The 22,691-nt window shown below is 30.2% G+C and overlaps 2 protein-coding genes across 4 annotated transcripts; one reads left to right on the plus strand and one right to left on the minus strand.

The window, feature by feature from the left end:
• Nucleotides 1-7,700: 7,700 nt before the first annotated feature.
• Nucleotides 7,701-9,887, plus strand: LOC145186879 (uncharacterized). 3 transcript variants are annotated; one of them, XM_090087885.1, is made up of 4 exons: nucleotides 7,701-8,452; nucleotides 8,527-8,959; nucleotides 9,036-9,330; nucleotides 9,420-9,887. In XM_090087885.1, the coding sequence occupies exons 1-4, from the start codon at nucleotides 7,820-7,822 to the stop codon at nucleotides 9,871-9,873; spliced, it is 1,815 nt and encodes a 604-aa protein (XP_089944011.1). In that variant the 5' UTR covers nucleotides 7,701-7,819; the 3' UTR covers nucleotides 9,874-9,887. The 3 variants fall into 3 exon arrangements, with proteins under 3 accessions (XP_089944011.1, XP_079919303.2, XP_089944012.1); XM_080063177.2 differs by having other exon boundaries at nucleotides 9,438-9,887; XM_090087886.1 differs by lacking the exon at nucleotides 7,701-8,452 and having other exon boundaries at nucleotides 8,510-8,959.
• Nucleotides 9,888-11,911: 2,024 nt separating this feature from the next.
• On the minus strand, nucleotides 11,912-14,009 carry LOC149888870 (uncharacterized). Its single transcript, XM_090088014.1, has 3 exons — nucleotides 13,858-14,009; nucleotides 13,338-13,442; nucleotides 11,912-13,205 (listed from the first exon to the last, which is right to left on the minus strand). Exons 1-3 carry the CDS (start codon nucleotides 13,890-13,892, stop codon nucleotides 12,785-12,787), a joined length of 561 nt encoding a protein of 186 aa, XP_089944140.1. The 5' UTR covers nucleotides 13,893-14,009; the 3' UTR covers nucleotides 11,912-12,784.
• Between the last annotated feature and the right edge of the window lie 8,682 nt (nucleotides 14,010-22,691).

A 22,691-nucleotide genomic window follows, 5' to 3' on the forward strand; every position in this document is an offset into this window, starting at 1 on the left:
GAAGCAAATACTTAGATGCTGACAAAAGAAACAATACTTAGCCATGAAGCAAAGATTTATAAAAAAATTCGTCCTGATTAGTATTGCTACGTCCCAAAAAATAAACAAGGTAGAACTAATGAAGAAAATCAAGGTGTTGTAAAATGTTCACCAAACATGGTTGTTAATTCTTTGAAGTTTGTATCAAAACATTTAACTATAGAATTAAAGAGATTAATCCTTGTTGTAATAAAGTAAAAACATGAAGAGAAACTTAAATCGGGTGTTTATGCAAAACAATGATCCAAGTCACACCTGTAACACTGCAATAAACTGGTTTAAATAAAAAGTAGTTCTGGTTATGAACTGGCCTGGCCAGCCACCAGTACCGAATTCCGTCGAAAGTCTATGGAGTGATTTTAAAAAAGCGGTTTTTAAAAATCAACCCACCACAACGATAAAAAATGTGGAATCGACTTGATATGCTTTACCAACTGAAAGTTGTTAATGAGTCATTACAAAATCATTGTTTACTCGTTGTTAAAGGTTAATGACACTGTACGAAACACTGATACGTCCTTTAGAATGGTAAAAAATGTATTACAGTATCTTGAGGGTACATTATTTTTTGTTTAACGTTAAATCAATATATATTGAAATATCAGAAATAAAAACTACAATAATAGTATTAGAAATAACACTTTTTTTTTTTTTGCAAAAAAAAAAGTACCTGAATATTTATTAAACGAACTACTATTATTTGACCACAACTGTAGAAGTGTAAATTTACAAATAGACTTAAAATATTACTTTTTAAAAAAAAGTTGTTGAAAAAAATAAAATACTTTTTAGCTGTACCGCATTTGAAAAAATCTTTTTTAATTTTCTTTAATAACAATCGTAATCATGATTATAAACATGTTCATGATCGTGATCGTGATCATGATCGTGATCATGATCGTGATCATGATCGTGATCATGATCGTGATCATGATCGTGATCATGATCGTGATCATGATCGTGATCATGATCGTGATCATGATCGTGATCATGATCGTGATCATGATCGTGATCATGATCGTGATCATGATCGTGATCATGTTTATGCAAAACCTTTACTTATATTCATGTATCTTTACTAAAGTCGATCATTTATTCCCCAATCATTCAATTGGCAATCTGAAAAACCCTAAGTACATCTGAGAGATACTTCTGTTCCTGCATATAAAAATCAAGGAGTTTAATGTAGAGTTAAGATGACAAAATGCCATTGACCAATTCAAAAATAGTGATGCTGTATCAGATAAGAAATATTTTTCCTCAATCATAACTATTCCAAAAAAATACTCAGTCATAACTAATGGAAGATGGAGAACAACTAATGATACAGATACCAGTAAAATGGTCCTCGTCACTTCTTTCTCTACAACAGTATTTCTCTGAATTTGAACGTTGGAGCTTCTTAATAGCGCTTTTGATTTAACTAGCATAGAAATATTGATCACTGTAATAACCAATAAAAGATTGGCTCTAAACGTAGCAATGCTGAAAAAGAAAATGGATTGCTGAAATGTATTTGTCGAAGTTCCGACAAAACCATGCCACAAAGCAAATGTCGTATTTGTAACAACAAAACAAGCGAAGCAGAGCATAATGTGTGACCATCACTTACAACAACACCGCAACATTTGTTATTACAAAAGACAACAATAAAACGATTAATTGATACAAGTAGAATGAGGGAGCTTGAAATACCGATCATAAGTATATTCCAAGATCCTACCAAAGAAAAATGAAAACAGGCTGTTTTGTCGAAGAAACTTAAGAAGATTATCGGTGTAAGAATGTGTACTAAAGCCACGAGAATCTCCACAATCGATAACACTAAAACCAACTTTTCGTAACGTGTGTACTTTCTCGGCATCCTTGTTTTGTATATACCTAAAACTAATGCTAAGTTTATTATAAATCCTAGTACAGCATTAATTTCAAATCCCACTGTAAGAGTCGAGCTGGCCACACCTTTTGCTAATGATGAATATTTATAACGACAGAGTGTGTTGTTGTAGGTCAGCATTTTATTGATCCTAAATAAATAAAAGAACGAGAAACTTTTCGTTTTTAATAATTTTTATACGTTTAAAATATAAAACTCTAAACAATCAATTTGTTTAAATTAAAATTTAAAGATTGTTCACTTATTTTTTTTTCAAATTTTTGTTACAATTGATCTTTTTGTCTTTTTTTTGTTTTGTTTTGTTTAACAGTTTAAGAAGTTTTGTCGCACAGTAGAACATGGTATTAGTTTTTAATTACTTAATTATTGTGCTGGATGTTGAGTAATTATCTAATCTATGAACCAGTTTTTGTTTAAAGAATAATCAATCTTTACAAAATAACTTTAATTTGAAGTTTTTAACAGCAATCATTGGGATTATTTGACAGTTTGTGTAAAGCATTTTCAAGATAAAAATATTTTTTTTGAAATGTACAAATTAGCAAAGGCTAAAAAGTAAAATAGCTGCAAAATTTAAATACTAAAAAATCCTGGTAGCAAGAAAAGCATATATGCAGTTGTTACAATAAAAAATTTCTGAAGAAAAGAAAAAGAAATGGAGATCAAGCTTTCAGTTTCTCTTCGATATCATAAAGAGCTCAAAGATATATGAGAATAAAATTTCTTAGTAGTTGGATTGATTAGAACAGATAAATCAAACAGAGCGGTGATCAAAAGGTATCAGAGGTAACAGAGCGGTAAGCAGAGGCATAAAACAGAGCAGTGAACTCAATTTTGAGCAATTATGACAGTCATTTGTTTTTCTCTATAATTTAATTCTTGCAGTTTCTATTTACAAATATTTACATCTAGTTTATCTTGTTAATCAAATGAAATATTTTTATCAGACTTAAATTTTAAAATGTTAAAACTTTTATATTCATTTATGAAGATGTAAATCCGACATCATCTATCTATCACTCTAAGCTGTTTAATATTTAAATTAAGATCTATAAAAAAATATAAATAATACAAAAAAAAGTATATATTAAGTTTAGTAAAAGCTAATAGGTTAAAAAAAATAAAACATGTTACATAATGGAATATTTAAACTAAAATGTCAAAAGTTTTAATTGCCCTTTTTTATAAATTGATATAAAAAACGATATTGAGTAATTCCTTCAACTCACGGAAATTTTCCAAATAACAAACTGTATCAATTTGTTAATTAGTTTTTCAATATAAAGCGAAGAACAGATTTCTTTGAAATTCCCCGGAAATATGCTCCTAAATATCGGCCTCCCGCAATGAAACTCCTGGTAAATCCTTTTTATTACAAAACAGATTTCCGTACGATAAATTTAAAAAGTATATATAAACATCTGTTTATGCATATCCTTTAAAATTAGTTAGAAAAATAAATTATAGTGTAACAGTTGCTGCACTTCCTATTATACTGATACGTCAAGGACATTTATATATCCACGGGTATCCGAGCTAAATATTTGATATTTTATAGCAAACGTACTTAGCGGTAAAATTCTATATAGTTTATTCCCATATCTACCCACAACTTTTCATAACTTAAGTTTTTTTACATTATTTGTGCTCTGTGTGAAAAAAAACTGATGCAATGCCAAAACAAGTGGTGAACACACACCAAATTTTCGGAATGTGTAAATCAGGCCAAGAACCAGAAAAGCACAATCTGAATCAACCAGCCTTTAAAGCAGGTCTATGTTTTTCTGAAACTTGTGGCAGTAATTTCCTACAAAATAACCTCCATGAAAAGTTTAAATCTGAATGTAAAGGGCTTGGGCCATTCCATGGCTTTTAGTAACACTTCCCTTAGGATCTTTAACAGATAGTTAACAACTTCAAGAAGAAGATGGAGTTCCATTGTATGAATTTCCTCCAGAATGAACTTGCTGTCAGGTTAAGGAATCTGAATCACATAAACCGTGTTTTTGAGGTCCATGGTTTTCCTGATGCCGCTACCAGAAGTCGCAGAATTCCAGCTCATGGTGTGATGTTGGCTCTAGCCAACATCACACCATGTGCATAAGTGACAGTTGGGGTGGGGCTGCAGATTAGAATTGAGTTAAAATGTTTGTTAACTTCAGGTTATATGATGTGATGAAGTCAAGTTTTTCAGTTTAATGAGGAAGATACCTTACTTAACATTTTCATAGTTCTCTGAGAGGTTCACAGCAATAACAACTAACATTTGTCGCTTTACTCCAATGTTTTTTGCTATTCGGAAGTTTTTTTGCTTGGTAGTCAGAACTTTGGGTTGACATCCAGGATGCCCAGGCTGACTTAGAAATCCATCACCACTATCGATTCAAATTTTAGTGAATTGTTTGTAGTAAACATCTCTTTTCAAAAAGACCTTTTTCTGGAGTTTAGCCAGACTTTTGCAGTGCACAGTAATGATTGGCTCTGAGTCACATCTGCTGCTGGTCATATTGATTGTTGTCTGGGTGAAGTACTCCAAGAGTTGTTTGCTGACCTCAAAATTTGGCTTGAAAATCAGGCTCAACGAGTTTGATGGTTTTCACGTGAGAGTTGATGTCAGTTTCTAGATGCCTACATTTGACAAGACTGTGTTGGAGAGAATAAAAGGAAATATCATGTCTCTCGAATTTACTGCAGTAAATCCATATTTTACAGCCTCTTCGTGGCGCAGCCAGTAACTTAGGTAACTAAGGCAAATGTATAGTGGGACTCCAAGGGTAAGGAGGATAGTGATCTTACCCAAAAGTCATCTTAAGGCGCTGTTGGGCTTACAATCCAACAGTGCTGAGGAACATTTTTGACCGTTGTAACAACCCAGCTAACACAAAACGTTCGAGTACGTTCAAAGAACGTTAGAAACGTTCTTACAACGTTCTTACAACGTGCCCGACTGTTTCTAACGTTCTACGAACGTTACTTGAACGTTTTGTGTTAGCTGGGAACAGATAAAAGAGAGAATGACATAAACCCGGTTGGAAAGGGAGGAGCAACAGTCAAAAACAAAACATAGCAGTTGGTGGTGCAGAGGGATATACGTGATTGTGTACCCAGGTACCGGGGGTATTTGGTATTGTCAATTATGTCGAGCGACATCTAACACCGGTAAAGATCTCAGGTATCACTTTGCCAAGGACCTGAAAAGCACAATCTGAATCAGCCAGCCTTTAAAGAAGGTCTATGTTTTTCAGAAAATTGTGGCAGTCATTTTAGTCAACTGCTCAATATTTACAATTTTGAGGTATTGTCAAACAGCTTTCTTGCACTTGAAAGACCTGATAATTATAATAGAAGATTATATTAAGTTTTTAGATAATACAATCAGTTATTTCATTTAACTAATTATATGTTGTTAGCTGTTCTGTGCTAGTCAGTCAGTACATACTTCCAAAAAAGGCTTTACCTGGAGCCAAAGAAGTGAGCGACCACCATTTGCTTGTGCGATTCAGACATTTCCACGGGGAAATCTATCTTTACCAGATTTCTTAATAGCACCTTTGATCTAAAATTTAGATAGTATAGTGAAATATATCAACGTTTTTCTTTTTGAATTCCAAATTATTTCATCAGCGACCACCAAAAATACCATTACTCTGAGCTTAAAATATTTTTTGATCATTAAAAATAATATTTGTAGTTAATTCATGAAGAATATGCAAGTAAAATAAAAACTTCACTTTCTATGGTATTGCACATTAGAGTAACTATCTTAAAAATAGTTACTGGGTAATTATTTTATTCTTAAATTAACATATACTTAAAAACTATCAACAAGGAGTTCAATGCATCTTATGGAGTGAAAAAGTAATTCTCAACAATACTTTTATCCAAATAATATTAGATCCTTTGAAAGTGAACTTCTAAGCGAACAATAAAATTCAAATAGTTGATTGAGACAAAATGCTGAGTTTCCCAAAGTTTAACAAGGGAAAGTAAAAGTGTCAGACTGAAAGTAAAATCACTCTTAGCTCTTTTCAAGAACAAGATTTTTAATGCTTTATAAAGCGTTTTTGAAAAAAGTGCCCGAACTAATGCGAAAAAATATCTGGAAATCTGGAAAAAATTCGTTCAAGAAAAAAGATCCTATTAAGAAAAAAAAAAACTTACACTCAGCCCTACACTACGTTGCTTACAAAACCCTGCTCTATCGCCAAACCTAGTTCCCACCTGATAAGTCAATTTTAATTCTACAGAAAACATTCTGAAGATGTGAGTTTTTTCTAAATTCTCTAACAATCTCGTTGAAGGCGAAAATCAGAAGATTTTAAAACTGAATGCTACTAAATCCTTTTTTTCGAAATTATGATGTAAGAAAAAAAGAAGGCGAGTCTATTAGTTGTCGATGGTTCATTGCTGTTAAGAATGGCACCCATGCCAAAACATGTTTTGTTTTTAACGTAGAATTCATGAGAATCATGCGTTTTTAAGAGAAGCAAATACTTAGGTGCTGACAAAAGAAGCAATACTTGGCTGTTAAGCAAAGATATGTGTGATTATTATATTTGAACAAAATCTTTAAGTATTTAATGTTGCGTTTCCCCTTTTATCCCACTCATTATTTTGGCTATAATTGACAAATGCAGGCTTTGTGACAAGTTTAAGGGATAATTTTGTCATAACGCCTGCATCTTTTGAAATATTGCTCTTGTTTCTGTGATCTTGATTATAATCACGACCATGGTCACGATGACAGTAACAAGGGCAATATTTTAAAGGAAACTCCTATTAATTTTTCAGTTTTTACACAAAAAAACTGTTCTTCAAGTTTAATGCAGTATCAAGGATTTTCATTTGGTGAAGAAACACTTTTGAGCTAAAGTATGGCACCTAATTTATCAAGTGCTACATCAATGGCTTTTAGCTGCTGCTTCTTTCTTTTTCATAAATTTAACTTTTCTTTGTCACTGTTTTAAACCATAATAAAAAAGTCTTTCATGTATATTTTGGCTTTTATCAAATATAAGAAAAAGGGTATACAAGAACCACAAACATTTATCGTATATAAGATAGCGTAACTAATAACCGTATGTATAATAGGTTTTATAAATAGCGTTACTAATAACTGTAATATTCAGAAGACGTCAGAAATATTCAGAAGTGACGTCATGAGTGTTATATTACCTTATTACTTAAATTATAACAGTCACTTCCCAGCAAACATCGACTCTAAAAAGATGTCTTTTAGAGGTATAAAAAACGTCTAATACGTCTAAAAGACATATTTAAGACGTCTTTTTTAGACTAAATGTTTGCTGGGTTACCCAGTGGCGTACCTAGGGTAAATAGCGCCTGGAGCAAACACCGATCTCGCGCCCCTCTTCCCCCACATAAAGTGCTTAATTACAATTTTTTAATAAATGATGACACAAACTTTATTTTATATAATATACTTATTTTATATGATATATTATTTCTTAATTTATTTTATATAATTCTCGCTTATTGTATCGCAACCAAGCCTCTTTTGCGCCCCTTTCAGGCTGGCGCCCATGGCACGTGCCCTGCCTGCCCTACCCTAGATTAGGGTGATTCTATTTTTTAGTTTGTCATGAAAACCTTTTCTAAAACATGAATAATTGTATTCTAAGAGCAACTAAATAAAAAATAATTAAAAATTTGAAAACTTTACTAGGTCAAAAAAAAAAGTTACTTTATGGAAATAAGACAAAATACCTAGGCAAAAAAATTGATAATTTGTATGATATTTTTTTAATTAGCTGAAGTTAATAGTGAATATAATATAAAACTAGCTTAACAATTATTGGTGGATTAGAAATAAAATAACTGTATTCCATTTTCTATTTTAGTTATAATTATATTTACCTAAATATGTCCCACATAAGTGCTAAAGGAGCATTAAAGAGAAAAGCAAACGACTTAACACCACCGTGTTCAAAGGAATCTCGGGAACTGCTTGCTTCAGCAGCGCCTTATGGATTACGGACTAAATCCTTAGCCAATTTCAAGACTATTCCAGAAGTCCGCCACATTCTTGGCTACTATCACCATCTAGCTGACACACGCCCCGCACCACCATTAAGAGCTGTTATGCAAATAATAGCAAAAGATTTGGAGCAGCTCTGGAATGTGAAATTTAGCATGCCCTCAGTATCCAGAGCTGGCATCACAAAAAAATTGAATGAAGTTGTGAATGCTTATAAATTAAGTTTGAAGAGAAAATCGAATATGGATTTTTTTATGCCATTTGATATCCTTAATAACAATATAAAGCTGAAGAGGGAAGAGCAGATCTTCTATAATCATCAAATGGATGATAGAAAGAGCTGTGTATTAACCAGCCAAACAGTTGTTGAGCATCCTGCTAACAGGCAGTTGATACCAAAAAACATGGATCTTGATTATGTAGAGCAACTGTACACAGAGTCAAGCTCTGAAAATGATAATAACGTTGATGATTTTCAACCTTTGTTTGAACGACCCAAACGGAAGTTTAAATCAAAGGTGAGTAATAATAATTTTTGGAAATAAAAAAAGTTTTTTTATTAAATTTATATTAATTTTACTTTTGGTTTAAGGCGATGCCAATTGCCATTATGTGCGCAGAAGCTGGTATCTCAACCCACAAAGGAGTTAGTGTAACTCGCTCATTAAGTTATTTCCATAGTGACATTCCAACTCCAAATCAATCGGCTATTTTCAAAGCTTGTAAAAGGTTGCAAGTCACAACTCTACTTAAACTTAAAGAAGCTTTGTCTGTTCAATTATCCTTTATATTACACTTTGATGGAAAAGGTGTGGCACCATATGATTATGGGATTAAAAAAGTGGAACGCATGGTCATTGCCCTTCAGTCTGATGGACCAATATTTTGGTACATTGGCCTCAAAACATTACATACTAGCGGAACTTCTGAAAATCTAGCCGCTATGATAACGGAAACATTGTTAGAGTATAATGTTGTGCATAAAATATCCCTTATAATTTGTGACACCTGCTCTGTCAATACAGGTTAGTAAAATTAAAATAATTTATTTTTAAATAATAAAAAAAATCCAATTAAATAAGTTATTCCATTTTACTTCAGGTGGATCTTATGATGGTTCTGGTGGAGTAGTAGGGATTTTAAGATCTAAGCTATTTAACAGGCCTGTTCCTTATTATGGATGCAATGCTCACATTTTGGACCTTGTTTTGAAAAAAATGGTAATTTTCCACTTGCCAACACCATCAAAATCGCCTACTCTAACTGATTTTAAGTTCATTCAAAAACTAAAAAATAAGTATCCGCAATTGAAAGAATCATACAATATCCTGCATAAAACACCTCATCCTCCTCATACTGTAAAAACCTGGAGAGATGATTATAAGCTATTGGCTAGGTTTGTTTTATTAAAAATTATTATTTTCAATATCAATGATTTGTATATGTGATGAATGCGTTGATCCATTTTATTGTTTATTTTTCCAGGTTATGTATTGCATTTAGGCACTATTTGGACACCAATATTTTACCCAAACTGCAGCTACCAACGAAATTACCAAGTTCTCACTCAGCAAGGTGGAACAGCAGAGCAATATATGTCTTGTTAGGCTACTTTCTACTTCCTGAAGAACGACCATTATTGAAAGAAATAGCTAAGTTTATTAGCTGTTCTTGGTCACTTGCATGGTTTAAAATGAGAGAGGAACCCAACTGGGAAAACTTAAAAGAAACTACATCAAGTTGCATTAAAGCCCAAGAAGCTCTGACAAGACATATTCTTGGTGTTAAAATCTCATTCAAGAATGTGCATCGAACAAATGAGGTAGCTGAGAGAGGACTCCGAGCTATGGACATCCGATGTTCCCGGGCTAAGTCTGATGATGCTCTTGAGAGACTTTTTTTAACAGAAATGTTTATGCAAATGTCGAATAAAAAATAACTTCACTTTATAAACTTTGTCGTATTTCTTTTGCTTATGTATAAAATAAAAAAAGACTAAAAAAAAGAAATAATTTTGTCTTATTTCCATAAAGTAACTTTTTTTTTTGACCTAGTAAAATTTTCAAATTTTTAATTACTTTTTATTTAGTTGCTCTTAGAATACAATTATTCATGTTTTAGAAAAGGTTTGCATGACAAACTAAAAAATAGAATCACCCTACCCTAGATACGCCACTGCACTTACCACTTTGTTACATGTTTCTCTTTTGTTTTAAAAATCTCCACAGCAATAAAAATCTGATATTCATAAATACAGTTATTTGGTAATTTTCTAAATTTGTCATAACTTTTTTATTTACAGTTTGAGGTTATATCGTCATATATGTCCAGATTAAATTAACGGAATACTGTCATAAAAATTTATGTATAAATCCAAATAAAAGAATATTAAGCAAATAGCTCTCAAGAAAAATCTGCTTTTTTGAAAACTATAAGACCAATGTGTTTTCATATGTTAAGCTGTTACGTATTTTATATATCATCAACTTTTAAATGTGTGTTTCTTTTTGTCCAATTATGGCATGGTAACTTCTTTAATTACCTTTCGGCTTTCGTTTGATAGAATTTTACGCTTTTTATTTGTTTGTTTTGCTTTTGTTCATTATCAAATTTTTTTTGTTTCTTTTTCAGTAAAATAAAATGTATAATAAAATTTTGTAAAGTTAACAGTTTTGTTCGTTTTTCTTTTTTTTCTCCAATTTTCTTCTTTGGTATGTTTGGTGCATTTTATCTCACGAAACAGATGACGTCTAATTTTCAAAACATTAATGAGTCATCATTTTTCGAACTCTTAAAGATGGAATTCAATTTATTTTCTTTAACTAAAAAATATTTCTTCAAATTTCTTAATCAAACGAGATCCCAAATTAAACTTTAAAGGAAAATCAAACCAAATTTAAAAATCCAATTTTAAAATATTAAAAAATAAATTTTTATTGTTTCACCTTTGACAATGTTATTATACTAATTATATAAACTAGCAATAAGCAACCCGTAATACGGGTTATGGTCGGTCTGTTAATTTATGGTGGCTGTTTTCCACAATTTAAAGTTGCGAAACCATTACTAATACCCTTTTAGAAAAACGCCTTCAAATTTAAAAAATTAAACCATCTGTAAAATTAAAATAAAAAGTATGCGGAGGTAAAATAATTTACCAATTACTTAACATTATTTGAGAAATTTAAAACTGACATGTCAAATCAGTGTAAGGCAGAACCATTTTCCTCGACTTTACTTAGTTCAAAACAAAACGTTTTTAGTTACTGACAGAAAATAATAACACTTCATCATGCTTTAAATTGACGAAAAAAGCTAACTTTTTGTTATATTTTTTTATAACATGAACTTTAATTAACAACAGTAGTATAAAGCGAACGTTAATTATACATAAATTATTAATTTTTTGGTATCCCCTTGATACATGTTTTTTTAAAAAAGGAAATTGTCTTTAAAACGTTAAATGCACACAACTAAATAAATTTATTAAAAATAACTGAACATTTGACCATTACTATTTATGGCACAAATCTGACCATTTTTATATATGGCCTCTTTGTTTCAACAGTTTTTAGCAAACGGTAATTAGCTACAATTTACTGAAAATTCCTTTTGCTACTCGAAATTTAATTCTCTTAAATGTTTTGACACTAATAAAGGACCTCCCTTCCCCGTTTTGGCATTAATGGTGGTCAGGAGAATAGAGTTATTTTTATTAAGAGTAATCAAATTTTTGATGAAGACCTTTTACCAGAATAATAAAATGTGAAACAATGATTTAAGAATTTAACATATATAAGAATTTATCTATCCTCAAAATTAAGCTAATTAATTAGTTAAACACCTTATAAAATTTAAGTAACTCGATATTTGACAAATGAGCAAAACTGCAATACTCACCCCCCGTTTAAAAAGATCCCCTAAGTTACTTACAACAGATTATTAGGCATAAAATAGAGAAAATTAAAAAAAAATTGAACTAATTGCATATATTTATATCATTTTAACTGACAAAAATTTACAATAAAAGGTAATCAGGTTTTCTTTTTATAAATCGTATAAATGCGTCAATCGTAAATCTTAAAGAAAAAAAAAAAAAAACCACATAAAAACTGAACATGGATTTACCTATTTATAGTAACCTATTTTGACATGGCAGTTAATATAAACATTTATCGAAAATGTAACTATAAAATCTGTTTCGAAGTGCAAAGGATTAACAATACTAAAATAAATTTAAAAAAAAAAAAAAAAAATCAAATTAAGATATAAACTGCATTTTTAGCATAATGTTGGCTTTTAGTAAATAAATAAAAGCAGTAAGTTCCAATAATGAAACTACCTATTATTCATTTTTAACAATAGACACCAACGTGAAGGTAAGCCAAGCAGTCTATCAACACAAAACATCACAACAATAACACATAGCAATAGAATATTTACACCCTTGATCCTAATATCCAGCGAAAATAATAAACCAAATTAAAATATGAAAGGCAAACCTAGAAAACCAATTTAAAGTTAACTATATATTTATCTTTTTACTAAACATATAACTACATAAAAGTATATTTGTTTTTATGTTCAATATTAGTTATTCAATTACTTCAAATTTAGGACATGAAAACACCCTGGATTTAAAGATCAAGGTTGCATACTCTCATACACATTACGCTAAACATTAACAGACATTATTATGTGTTTTGAGAATAATTAAAAAAGGCTACACAACACAACCTAGCTCCAAAGCAGTAACTCCGCCTGGCACTAAATGCTGCCAAGTCACAACTCTGCTATAAGTACATCGCTTGGGTGGCAAGGTTATCAATCTTGCTCAACATAATGCCAAATCACACCACTTTGAAAACATGGAAACAACATAATTTAAACATATATACAGCTATAAACAAATATGGTTTCCTATAACACATTTGATTAATAATCTTTTCAATTTGATGAAGAGTAGCTTGTTCAGCTATTAGAAGTGGGACTGAGTGGTGAATGAAATCTTCCATCATAAAAAATTTGTATGTATTCCAGAGATGTAAAGAATTGTCAGGTTCACAAAAGGTCAAAATAATTGAAATCAATTGTCTAATTTTCTTCGGCATATGTGTTAAAACCGCCTCAAAAAGAGTATTCTGCCATTCAGTGTCATCTTGCAACAGACTTTTCAAAACACATGCTTCACGAAACGTTTCAAGGACAATACCATTAACAGTATGCACATCCTCCCAAGATGTTGCTCCTTTTGCTTGTAAAAGTAACAGTCTAAGAAAAAACAATACTCCAGTTTGATTAACTTTATACATTCTTACTATCACCTTATTACCACCCCTTTATCTAACCTTCCATTTACAATGTTTATCATCAAATATAAAGTGATAAGGAATGTCTACATACGAATAGCAATATGCTCTTTCATTTTCAGTATTTAACTTAAACCATGCCATTAGGTGCATATCACACTGAGCTGCACGATCTAAAGCCATATGTTCTGCTCCTTCTCTAAAATACAACAATTGATTTTCAGGTAGATGTTTACCAAGTCACAGCACTTTAAAAACACGGAAAGAGCATAACATAAACATATGTACAAACTATAAGCACAATAAATGTGTTTAAATATGTATATAAGGTTAAATATATACTAAAATAAATAAATACCATATATACATATTTAAACACATTTTTAAAACAATTATGTAACACATATTAACACATACACAAACAGTAAAAAAACACTTTACATTATTATAAAAACACATTGATAAAACAACTATAAAGCGCTTATTACCACACACACATACATATGAAAAAAGCATATATGTAAACAATAAACGTGTGCAAACAAAAATTCTAAAAATGACGCAAGAAAATATAAAAAGATACAAAATATATATTAACAAACAATTCTCTTTACCTTCTTTTTTTTCTCATAAGAACTGTAATCTTCATAACAACATTTAACCTTTACATACAATAACATGTGACATGCCATATCAGTGTTGGCACAAAAGTTTAATTTATTTTTCTAAATTTTCTAAAGAAGAAAAAAAATAGTTAATAGCATCACAGAAATTTCAAAGTATTAATAACCCTTTTATGGAAATAGCATTAGTATAACTTTAAATAACATCCATTCCCCTATTTTCTTTCTAAAAAATAAAATAATAAAAATAAAACTGCTAAAAGAAAAACTAAAACAAACAAAATCTATTCGATTTAAAAAATTAAAATCCTTTCTTCTTTAGATCCTTTCTACTTTATCTAATAAAAATTTAAATCCTTTCTACTTTATCTGATAAAAATGTATATATAACTATATCATATACTTACTTCAATTATAATATGATATATAATTGATTAAGATGATTCTTTATGTAATATATCTAAACTAATAATTAAGTTCCAAAAGGAAAAAAGTTTTAACTCGCTCAAGAGATCTTTCTCCAATGGCCGCGTGCATTTGAAGAACGCGCTCTTTCAAAGCCTAGTAACTAATTCAAAGCCTAGTAACTAATGACGAAACGACGTTAAACGTTAAACGTTAAACGTTTCTGTACTAATTATATTATAGATTATATAAATTAGCTTGTGTAGAATTAAAATGTGAAAAAACATTTTTAATTGCTGAATCTTATATTGCTTTCGTGTTTAATCCTCAATCAACTTAATATAAACATTCAGCCCCAATTTATGTATTCGTTTATGTACATTTCAGTTGCTTTAGCCATAAAATTTTTAAATTAAAAAGACAACGTTCCTTTTAGCAGCATCTTGATTGTTTGGGAATTTGCTATACTGAATAATGTATTGTTTTACCATTTTTTACTAATTAATTTATAGAACTTTACTAATACTATTAATTTATTAAAAAAAAAAACATTGTTTTAAAACTTTTTAAGTTTCTTAAAATTACTCCAACATCAAAATATGCAAAAATAACATATCTTATTTTCTGCATTTCTTCAGGTTTGACAAATATTATGGTTTATCATCAGCATAGTGTCCAGTTTCTCATTCAACTGAAATGCATGAGCCAGTTTTCGTTCAGCAACTCACTCATGAACTTTTGGATAATGAAGAACAGTGTCAGCAATAATTGAGATTTTTAAATTGAAGATAAGTCAGTTCACAAGTGATTTATTTGAATAAATTAATCACTTGTGAACTGATTTATCTTCAATTCAATTTGAGATAAAGGAATTGACAAGCTTTTGAAGGTTTGTCAAAATGGTTTCAGAATTCTTTTTGTTTAATCTGAACGAAAAAAACATGCGCAAAAAGGAGGGAAAGCATTCTACTTTCATCTAGAGAATGTGGATTGATGCAGTTCTTCCAAAATGACAGTAGTATTTCTGTAGGATACAGGGTTTACAAGATGAGTTATCATGAGCAGTTCTCATTGAATTAAACTCTATCTTGTCTTCACAAAGATAATGATACAACTTTTGCAATATTGCGAACCTTATTGAATCATATATGTTGACGCTAAAATGACATACTTCTATTTTGGTCAAAAACGATGACATACCTAATATTCGTGCTTCAATAAGCATATGGTGTAGCAGAGCTAGAAAAAACCATCTGATCTCAAAACTGATTATTTAAACATTCTAAATGATGCATTTGTTGACAGAAAGAGAACTTTATTCACAAACTCTGTCTAGTTAAAAAAGTTGTGAAAATATTGTCAGCTGATGGTGATTGTTGAAAAAATGAGTCGCCTTGTTTATTAATCAAACAATAATTTCTCGGAAAAAAAGTATAAAAAATTTAAACAAACTTTTCCTGCAACAATTGAGAAATTAAAAAAAGGATTACGCAGCAACATCAACTCTCGTTTTTCTTTATAACTTTCTTAATAACATTACAAAAAAATAAAGTAATGTTAGTGATAAACAAAGTAAAGGAATCTACTAAGATAAAATGATCAAGAAGGAAAAATTTTATGTAGCATTAATTAACCAACTTTCGGTGAATAAATAGCGTAGTAAATCTGTTAAAATATTTGATTACGCTTCTGAATGTTTATGTAAAACCTATATTTATATTCATGTATCTTTACAAAAGTTGCGAATGTTCAAACTGTGTGCTTATTCACTTCTCAATCTTTCAATTGACAATCTAAAAAACCCTAGGTACATCTGAGAGATACTTCTGTTCCTGCATATAAAAGTCAAGGAGTTTAATGTAGAGTTAAGATGACAAAACGCCGTTGACCAATTCAAAAATAGTGATACTGTATCAGATAAGAAATATTTTTCCTCAATCATAATTATTCCAAAACCATACTCAGTCATAACTAATGGAAGATGGAGAACAACTAATGATACAGATACAAGTAAAATGGTCGTCACTTCTTTCTCTGCAGCAGCATTTCTCTGAATTTGAACGTTGGAGCTTCTTAACAGCGCTTTTGATTTAACTAGCATAGAAATATTGATCACTGTAATAACCAATAAAAGATTGGCTCTAAACGTAGCAATGCTGAAAAAGAAAATGGATTGCTGAAATGTATTTGTCGAAGTTCCGACAAATCCATACCACAAAGCAAATGCCACATTTGTAATAACAAAACCAGCTAAGCACAGCATGACGTGAGCATCATTTACAACAACACCGCAGCATTTGTTATTACAAAAGACAACAATAAAACGATTGATTGATACAAGTAGAATGAGGGAGCTTGAAATACCGATCATAAGTACATTCCAAGATCCTACCAAAGACAAATGAAAGCAGGCTAACTTATCGAAAAAATTTAAGAAGATTATTGGTGTAAAAATGTGTACTAAAGCCACGAGAATCTCCGCAATCGATAACACCAAAACCAACTTTTCGTAACGTGTGCAGTTTCTCAGCGTCCTTGTTTTGTATATACCAAAAACTAATGCTAAATTTATCATAAATCCCAGTATAGCATTAATTTCAAATCCTACCACTAGAATTGAGCTGGCCACACCTTTTGCCGATGAAGAATACTTATAACGACATAGTGTGTTGTTATAAGTCAGCATTTTGTTTACTCTAAATAAATAAAAGAACGAGAAAATTTTCTTTTGTAATAACATTTGCCCGTTTAAAATATGAAACTCTAAATATTCAACTCCATTATTCATAAAAAGTGCACATCAAGATTTCATTAAGCATACAATACGCATACTCTACACGTGCATTATGCGTTTTTTTTTCTACTTTAATTATTAGCGTTAAGTTTAACTTCAGATATCGTTTACTTGTTATCGTTTATCGTTATACTTCAAATTCTTCAGTTTACTTGTTTTTCTATTAAATATTTTAAACTTAGTTTGAAATGACCTTTCTATTTTAAAGTAGATTAACTCCAAAGAAGTTCTTGTTGAGTTCTTGGTCATTGTATTATTTTTTACTTAAGTTTGTGCTACGGAACTTTAAAGCTTAGACATCTGGATTCATCAGATAAAACGATTGCATAAAGCGAATCAAATTACACCGAGCAGAATTTGATCGTGATCATCATATTGAACCAACTATGAATAATTTATAACTATGAAGTATTTTTTTTTTTTTAATTAATATTTTTCTAAAATTTAATTCTTGTTGTTTCCGTCTATAAATATACACATCTTACTTATCTGATTAATCAGATAATAATTTTTGATCAGGCTTTAATTTTTAATTATTAATACTTATTTTTTTCTTCTCCTTACAGAAGATATAATTCCGGTATCATCAACCTAAGCACTCTAAAATGTTCATTATTTACATTAGGAACTTTAAAAAAAACATACATTTTTAAAACATAAAAATGTGGTGTTGGATGAGTGATTCATCAAAGCATGGTTTTGTTGGCGACTTGACTTTATGGAATGGGGTTTTAACTTTTGATGTTTGTCTAGAAATTCTCATTTATTCTAAATACCTAAATATATTCTTCTATTCTTTTTCATTACCAGGAGCCTGTGTTATAAACCATATTATAAAATGATATTTAACAAAAACTTTTAATTAAAGTTAGATTCCATCTTCAAAAAAATAAATATCAAGTTTGTCTAAAAGAAGTTTCAAAAATTGTGAATTAGGGCAAGCTTCAACTCTAAAACTTGCATAAACTTAAAACCCAAAATTTGTAATAACGGGAATTAAGCATCTGCGTATCGATATTTTTTTTTATCGGAATCAAACGAGATTCACATAAAGATACGAGAAATCTCGTATTGTTATGAACCGATACTCGCCCAAAAATAATCTCGAATCAGAATAAAATAACGAGATTTTTTATGTATCGTATCGGTACAATAAGAAATCTCGGTAAAAAGTATCGTTTTAACTTTTTAATTATTACCGATATTTTAGCGATGTATCGAAATGTTTATATTACTTTTTTAATCATTACAATACAAAACGATATATAAGGAGATATGGCGATACAGTACAATCTCTCTAATCCGAATTTTATGGGGAAAAATATAAGTTTGAATTAAAGTAATTTTTGAATTATAGAAAGTTGACTTTTCTTTTGCGTATTTCACGGTGGCTTTACATTTAATCGAATTATGGAGATTTTCGAACTAAAGATATTCGAATTAGAGAGATTATACTGTATTAACTTTTTAAATTAATAATTTAAATGTTTTTAACTATTAAATCAGTTTATTTTTAAATCTTAGAAACAGCTCTAGTAAAAGAAACAGCTCTAGTAAAAGTGAAATATGTATATAAGTAAATAAAAGTGGCAATTTCAAATTCTTATTTCAGAACAATTTCAGTTTATTTCATTTATTTATAACTCTATGACAAAAATTTTATTTTTACTTGCAAATTTGATGCATTAAAACATTTTATTTGGTCTGATTATATTTAGCGTCAATAAAAAGCAAAATATTTACTTAAAAAGTATGTTTCTTATTATATCTCGTTACTTTTGTAAAATCGATATATATCGATTTTACAAAAGTTAACGATTTTAGCGATATTTTCCGAGATATATATACCAATAACGATGCGAATTTTATTTGGTTCTATAACTTACCGAAAATCTCAGTATCTTATCGTATCAAAAAGAATCGTTAAAAGTAAAAAAAAATCGTAACGTATCGTTTCAAACGATATAAAACTTAAATCTCGTATCGTATAGTTTCCAAAACATAACGGCATGCAGATGCTTGTCGAAAAGATGTTTTACTATGAAAAAATGTTTTACTAAAAGATGTTTTACTAAAAGATGTTTCTACTAATGTCCCTGCTTCAGATTTGTTTTCCTAGATTATTAACTCATGCTTTTACAGACGTTTAGCATATGTTTTTATATCAACTTTTGCAGCAGAGACTTACAGTGTTATTAATATGAAGCTATAGAATGAGAAGTTAATATTAAAAATAGACATTAACATATTTAACAAATTGAAAATTCAAATACTTTTAATTAAGTGTTTGTGGCAACTGTTGAATTGTTGAACCGAAGAATACGTTGCTCACGTATTTCTTCTGTTGTTCCACCTTCCTCCAGTACAGAAACGACCGGATTTGCTTCACTTTCGTTGGCATCCTCATCCTCGTCACTTAAACTTTCACCTTGAGGTCCAAACTGAATGCAGAGATTATATAAGATGACTGCCGAGACAATCACCTTCGAATCTTCTTTAAGATCTTTTGAGGCCGAGTCCAGTTTTCAAAACAAAAAAGAGATTTCTCAAGATGCCAAAGGCTCGTTCAACAACATTTTTTGTATTGATGTAGACGATGGTGAAGTAATCTGTTGGGATTCCCTGAGTAGAGAGTCATCAACCAAGGGTGTAGAGGGTAAGCTGAATCTCCCAGTAATACAAACTACTTAAAGAGCCGAGCTCAATTAACTTCAAATCAAGTCCATAACGAGGTGGACCTGAAGATACTGCTGTCATAGCAAATCTGAAAGCGAGTCAACAAAACTGTCACAGGAGCTGAAAAAATTTAACTTTTTAATATTCAAGTCAAATACTCGTTTTCTAAAGTTTAACTCTTTAATTGTTGAAAGAAAAATTTGTTTAAACAACAAATTAGTTAATATTAGAAAAAAGATCATTTTTCGAAAAAGAAAATTAGCCATACTGTTTTTTTCCATGATGTATCAAAATTCTGTTCCATTTAAAACACAGCCTTTATTGAAAGGAAGATACGCTGAAAATATCAGACAAAAATCTCAACTAGTAATTGCGGCTGGCTAAACCTCAAGCTGAGAAAATGCACAAAAAGTGAAAAACAAAATTAAAAAAATCTGTAAACACACCAAATATTGCATGTAAGATTATAAATGAAATTAGAAACCTCCTGTTTCATATGTTTTGACTTCTTGTTCTAAGGTTTTGTTACTTTTCTACATTTTTTTAGCCCTTAATTTTTGACGACGCAATTTGTTATGTGAATTTTCTCGATAGATCAGCCAGTTTTTGCTGTTGTTGTGTGTTATTGCTAAAGTTATTTGGAAACAAGTTGGGCAGCTCAAAACGCTGGCTTAATCGTATTTTATATATGCAAATTAAAAAAGTAAAAAGTGCAACGTTGCGTATTTTATGCTTCCTGTGCAATATCTTTTTGTGGAAAATCATCAGCATATCCGTACATTATCAGTAAAATTTGATCCATGGAAAGGTGACTTCTGGCAAAAGAACTATTAGTTTTTATTATAAATTTTTTTTTACGTTGTAGACAATACCAAGTTTTTTCGTCGACTACTCCTATTCGATTTATAATTCCACATTGACTTTGACAGTAGTGCATAGAAATTAATTAGATATAAACCGATTACGGGCACACCAATTAATTACAGTATTTTCATCAGATAAAAGACATTATTAAGGCAGCATCAGGCAAAATAGAACAGTCAATTATTCATCAGATAAAAGCCTGTCCCATCTTTGTTTTTAATATGGGTATACTTTAGTGTCGAGTTGAAAGGAGCTTCAACCTTGTGAAAAGAAAAATTCGACGTATCGAATATGTCGGTTTGGTTATCAACAAAATATTCAATATTAACACTTAAAGAAAGAGGATTTACAATATTTACTAGTTCACTTCCACGTAGCATCTTTCCATTAAAACTTTTTTTCTTTTTCCTACTCGTTTTATTCTTGCAAAAAACAACATTTTTGCTCTTCGAAAAAAATGCAAAGTTGTAATACTTAGAAGAGTTTTTAAACCTAACCGCTATGATTTTTGAAATCCCCATACATTAAAATATCTAAAACAGTAAAAACTTTTTTTTTCACTTTTTTAAAACTTTCGGGGGTTTATATCCGTTAAGAGCTCCTTACTTAAAGATATACTTACATTAAACTTTATTAAACGTTACTACCTTTATTCTAACTATCTCTGAAACTTACACCGAACTAAATTCCTATTTGTAAAACTCAGTTTTAACTTTACGACAAAAATTTTCCTGGTGAATTATAAATCAATAATTTCTTATTACCCTAAAAATTACCGTGAAGGCATCAAATTTTTCAAAAATTTCATCTCACAAATCATGATTTTTAACAATAGAGATGACAAAAGCAATAAGTAAATTGTGCTGAATGTTGTTTTATTGACAGTTGGCAGAATATAACAGATTTTTGGGTTATCAAGTTCACATCTAATTTTATTAATTTTATAGGGTTTCTAACAATCTTGTGCTTTATTTTTAAAATCAATTGTTTGGGCTTTGACAAAAGTAGTAATATTTGACAAATAAGCAATTAGGTATGTGACTTTTAGATTAAATTCCGTTACTCAGTAAAAATCCTACACGAAATAAAGTTGTGATGCTTTATGAAGAGAATGACTTTTTTATGAAACGTAAAATGTGCATGTAAAGAAATAATTAATTGGATTACTCAAATAAATGTCAAAAAATAAAAATTTATAATTTTATTTGTTCACGGTATCTAGAATCTTCTACAACTAAAAATTGCACAGCTTTTTGTGTATTTTGTACTAATGCTGATTGATGCAATATATTGCATCTCGCAGTTCTTAGAGATTTTTAACACATCCATTTTTTGCTCTACACTTGAAAATCTAAACCTTTAGTATCATTCTTTTGAGGTGTAGCATGGCTATGTTAAAAGTTTTATATTTTTGAAAAATGCCTTTTTCTCTTTTTCTTGCTAAAGCATCATTTTTTTCCAAATAACCTCATGAAAATCTTTAAGAATTAAATATTAATAAAGTGCTGCAATTTTCTGAACTTCATACATCAAACCTATTACGATTGAAAAAAGGTCCAGTCAATCAGCATTGAGTGCAAAATACGCAAAATGTTGAAAATGAAAAATTTTCATAACATTTAGATGTAGGTAATATAATTTATATGTAACAATATTTCAGATATAATTAATACTCGCTTTTTTGAAATATATTATATATCTGATTTTTAGTCTGCTTTGTGCAGCCAAAGTTAAACAGCGAAAGAGATTAACTGATAATTGATCTTATGGAAATGTCCAAGTTGCAGCTTTTGTTTTATTTATGATACTCATATCTCTTTTGTCAGTAAAGTTGCTGCATAGCAGTATTTGTAAATATGCATAGAATCAAGGGAATTAGAGTTCAAACACTTTGCACGCTGCTGCTGCTGCTGCTGCTGCTGCATGTAAATCACTTGTGGTTATGACAGAAAAATCTACATCAGGAATGTTCTTCAGGATATGTCACAGACATTGTAAAACACCCTATTTCTATTTCTTTACCGTATAGAAGGCGTGTTGCACCACGGAAAACAAATTATTTTGTGCAAGCTTGATATAGCTACAA

Source organism: Hydra viridissima, unplaced genomic scaffold (assembly GCF_058129835.1).
Source record: "Hydra viridissima isolate aposymbiotic clone 2 unplaced genomic scaffold, HvirCarnegie_v1 scaffold_5, whole genome shotgun sequence".
Lineage (NCBI taxonomy): Eukaryota > Metazoa > Cnidaria > Hydrozoa > Anthoathecata > Hydridae > Hydra > Hydra viridissima.

Excerpts from the sequence above, each read along its gene's own strand:
- LOC145186879 (XM_090087885.1), top strand. The coding sequence starts at position 7,820 with ATGTCCCACATAAGTGCTAAAGGAGCATTAAAGAGAAAAGCAAACGAC. Across the intron at positions 8,453-8,526 it reads AACGGAAGTTTAAATCAAAG|GCGATGCCAATTGCCATTAT; the intron begins GTGAGTAATAAT and ends TTTTGGTTTAAG. Across the intron at positions 8,960-9,035 it reads CACCTGCTCTGTCAATACAG|GTGGATCTTATGATGGTTCT; the intron begins GTTAGTAAAATT and ends ATTTTACTTCAG.
- LOC149888870 (XM_090088014.1), bottom strand. The coding sequence starts at position 13,892 with ATGAAGATTACAGTTCTTATGAGAAAAAAAAGAAG. Across the intron at positions 13,443-13,857 it reads CTTATGAGAAAAAAAAGAAG|AGAAGGAGCAGAACATATGG; the intron begins GTAAAGAGAATT and ends GTTGTATTTTAG. Across the intron at positions 13,206-13,337 it reads GAAAGAGCATATTGCTATTC|ACTGTTACTTTTACAAGCAA; the intron begins GTATGTAGACAT and ends GTTTTTTCTTAG.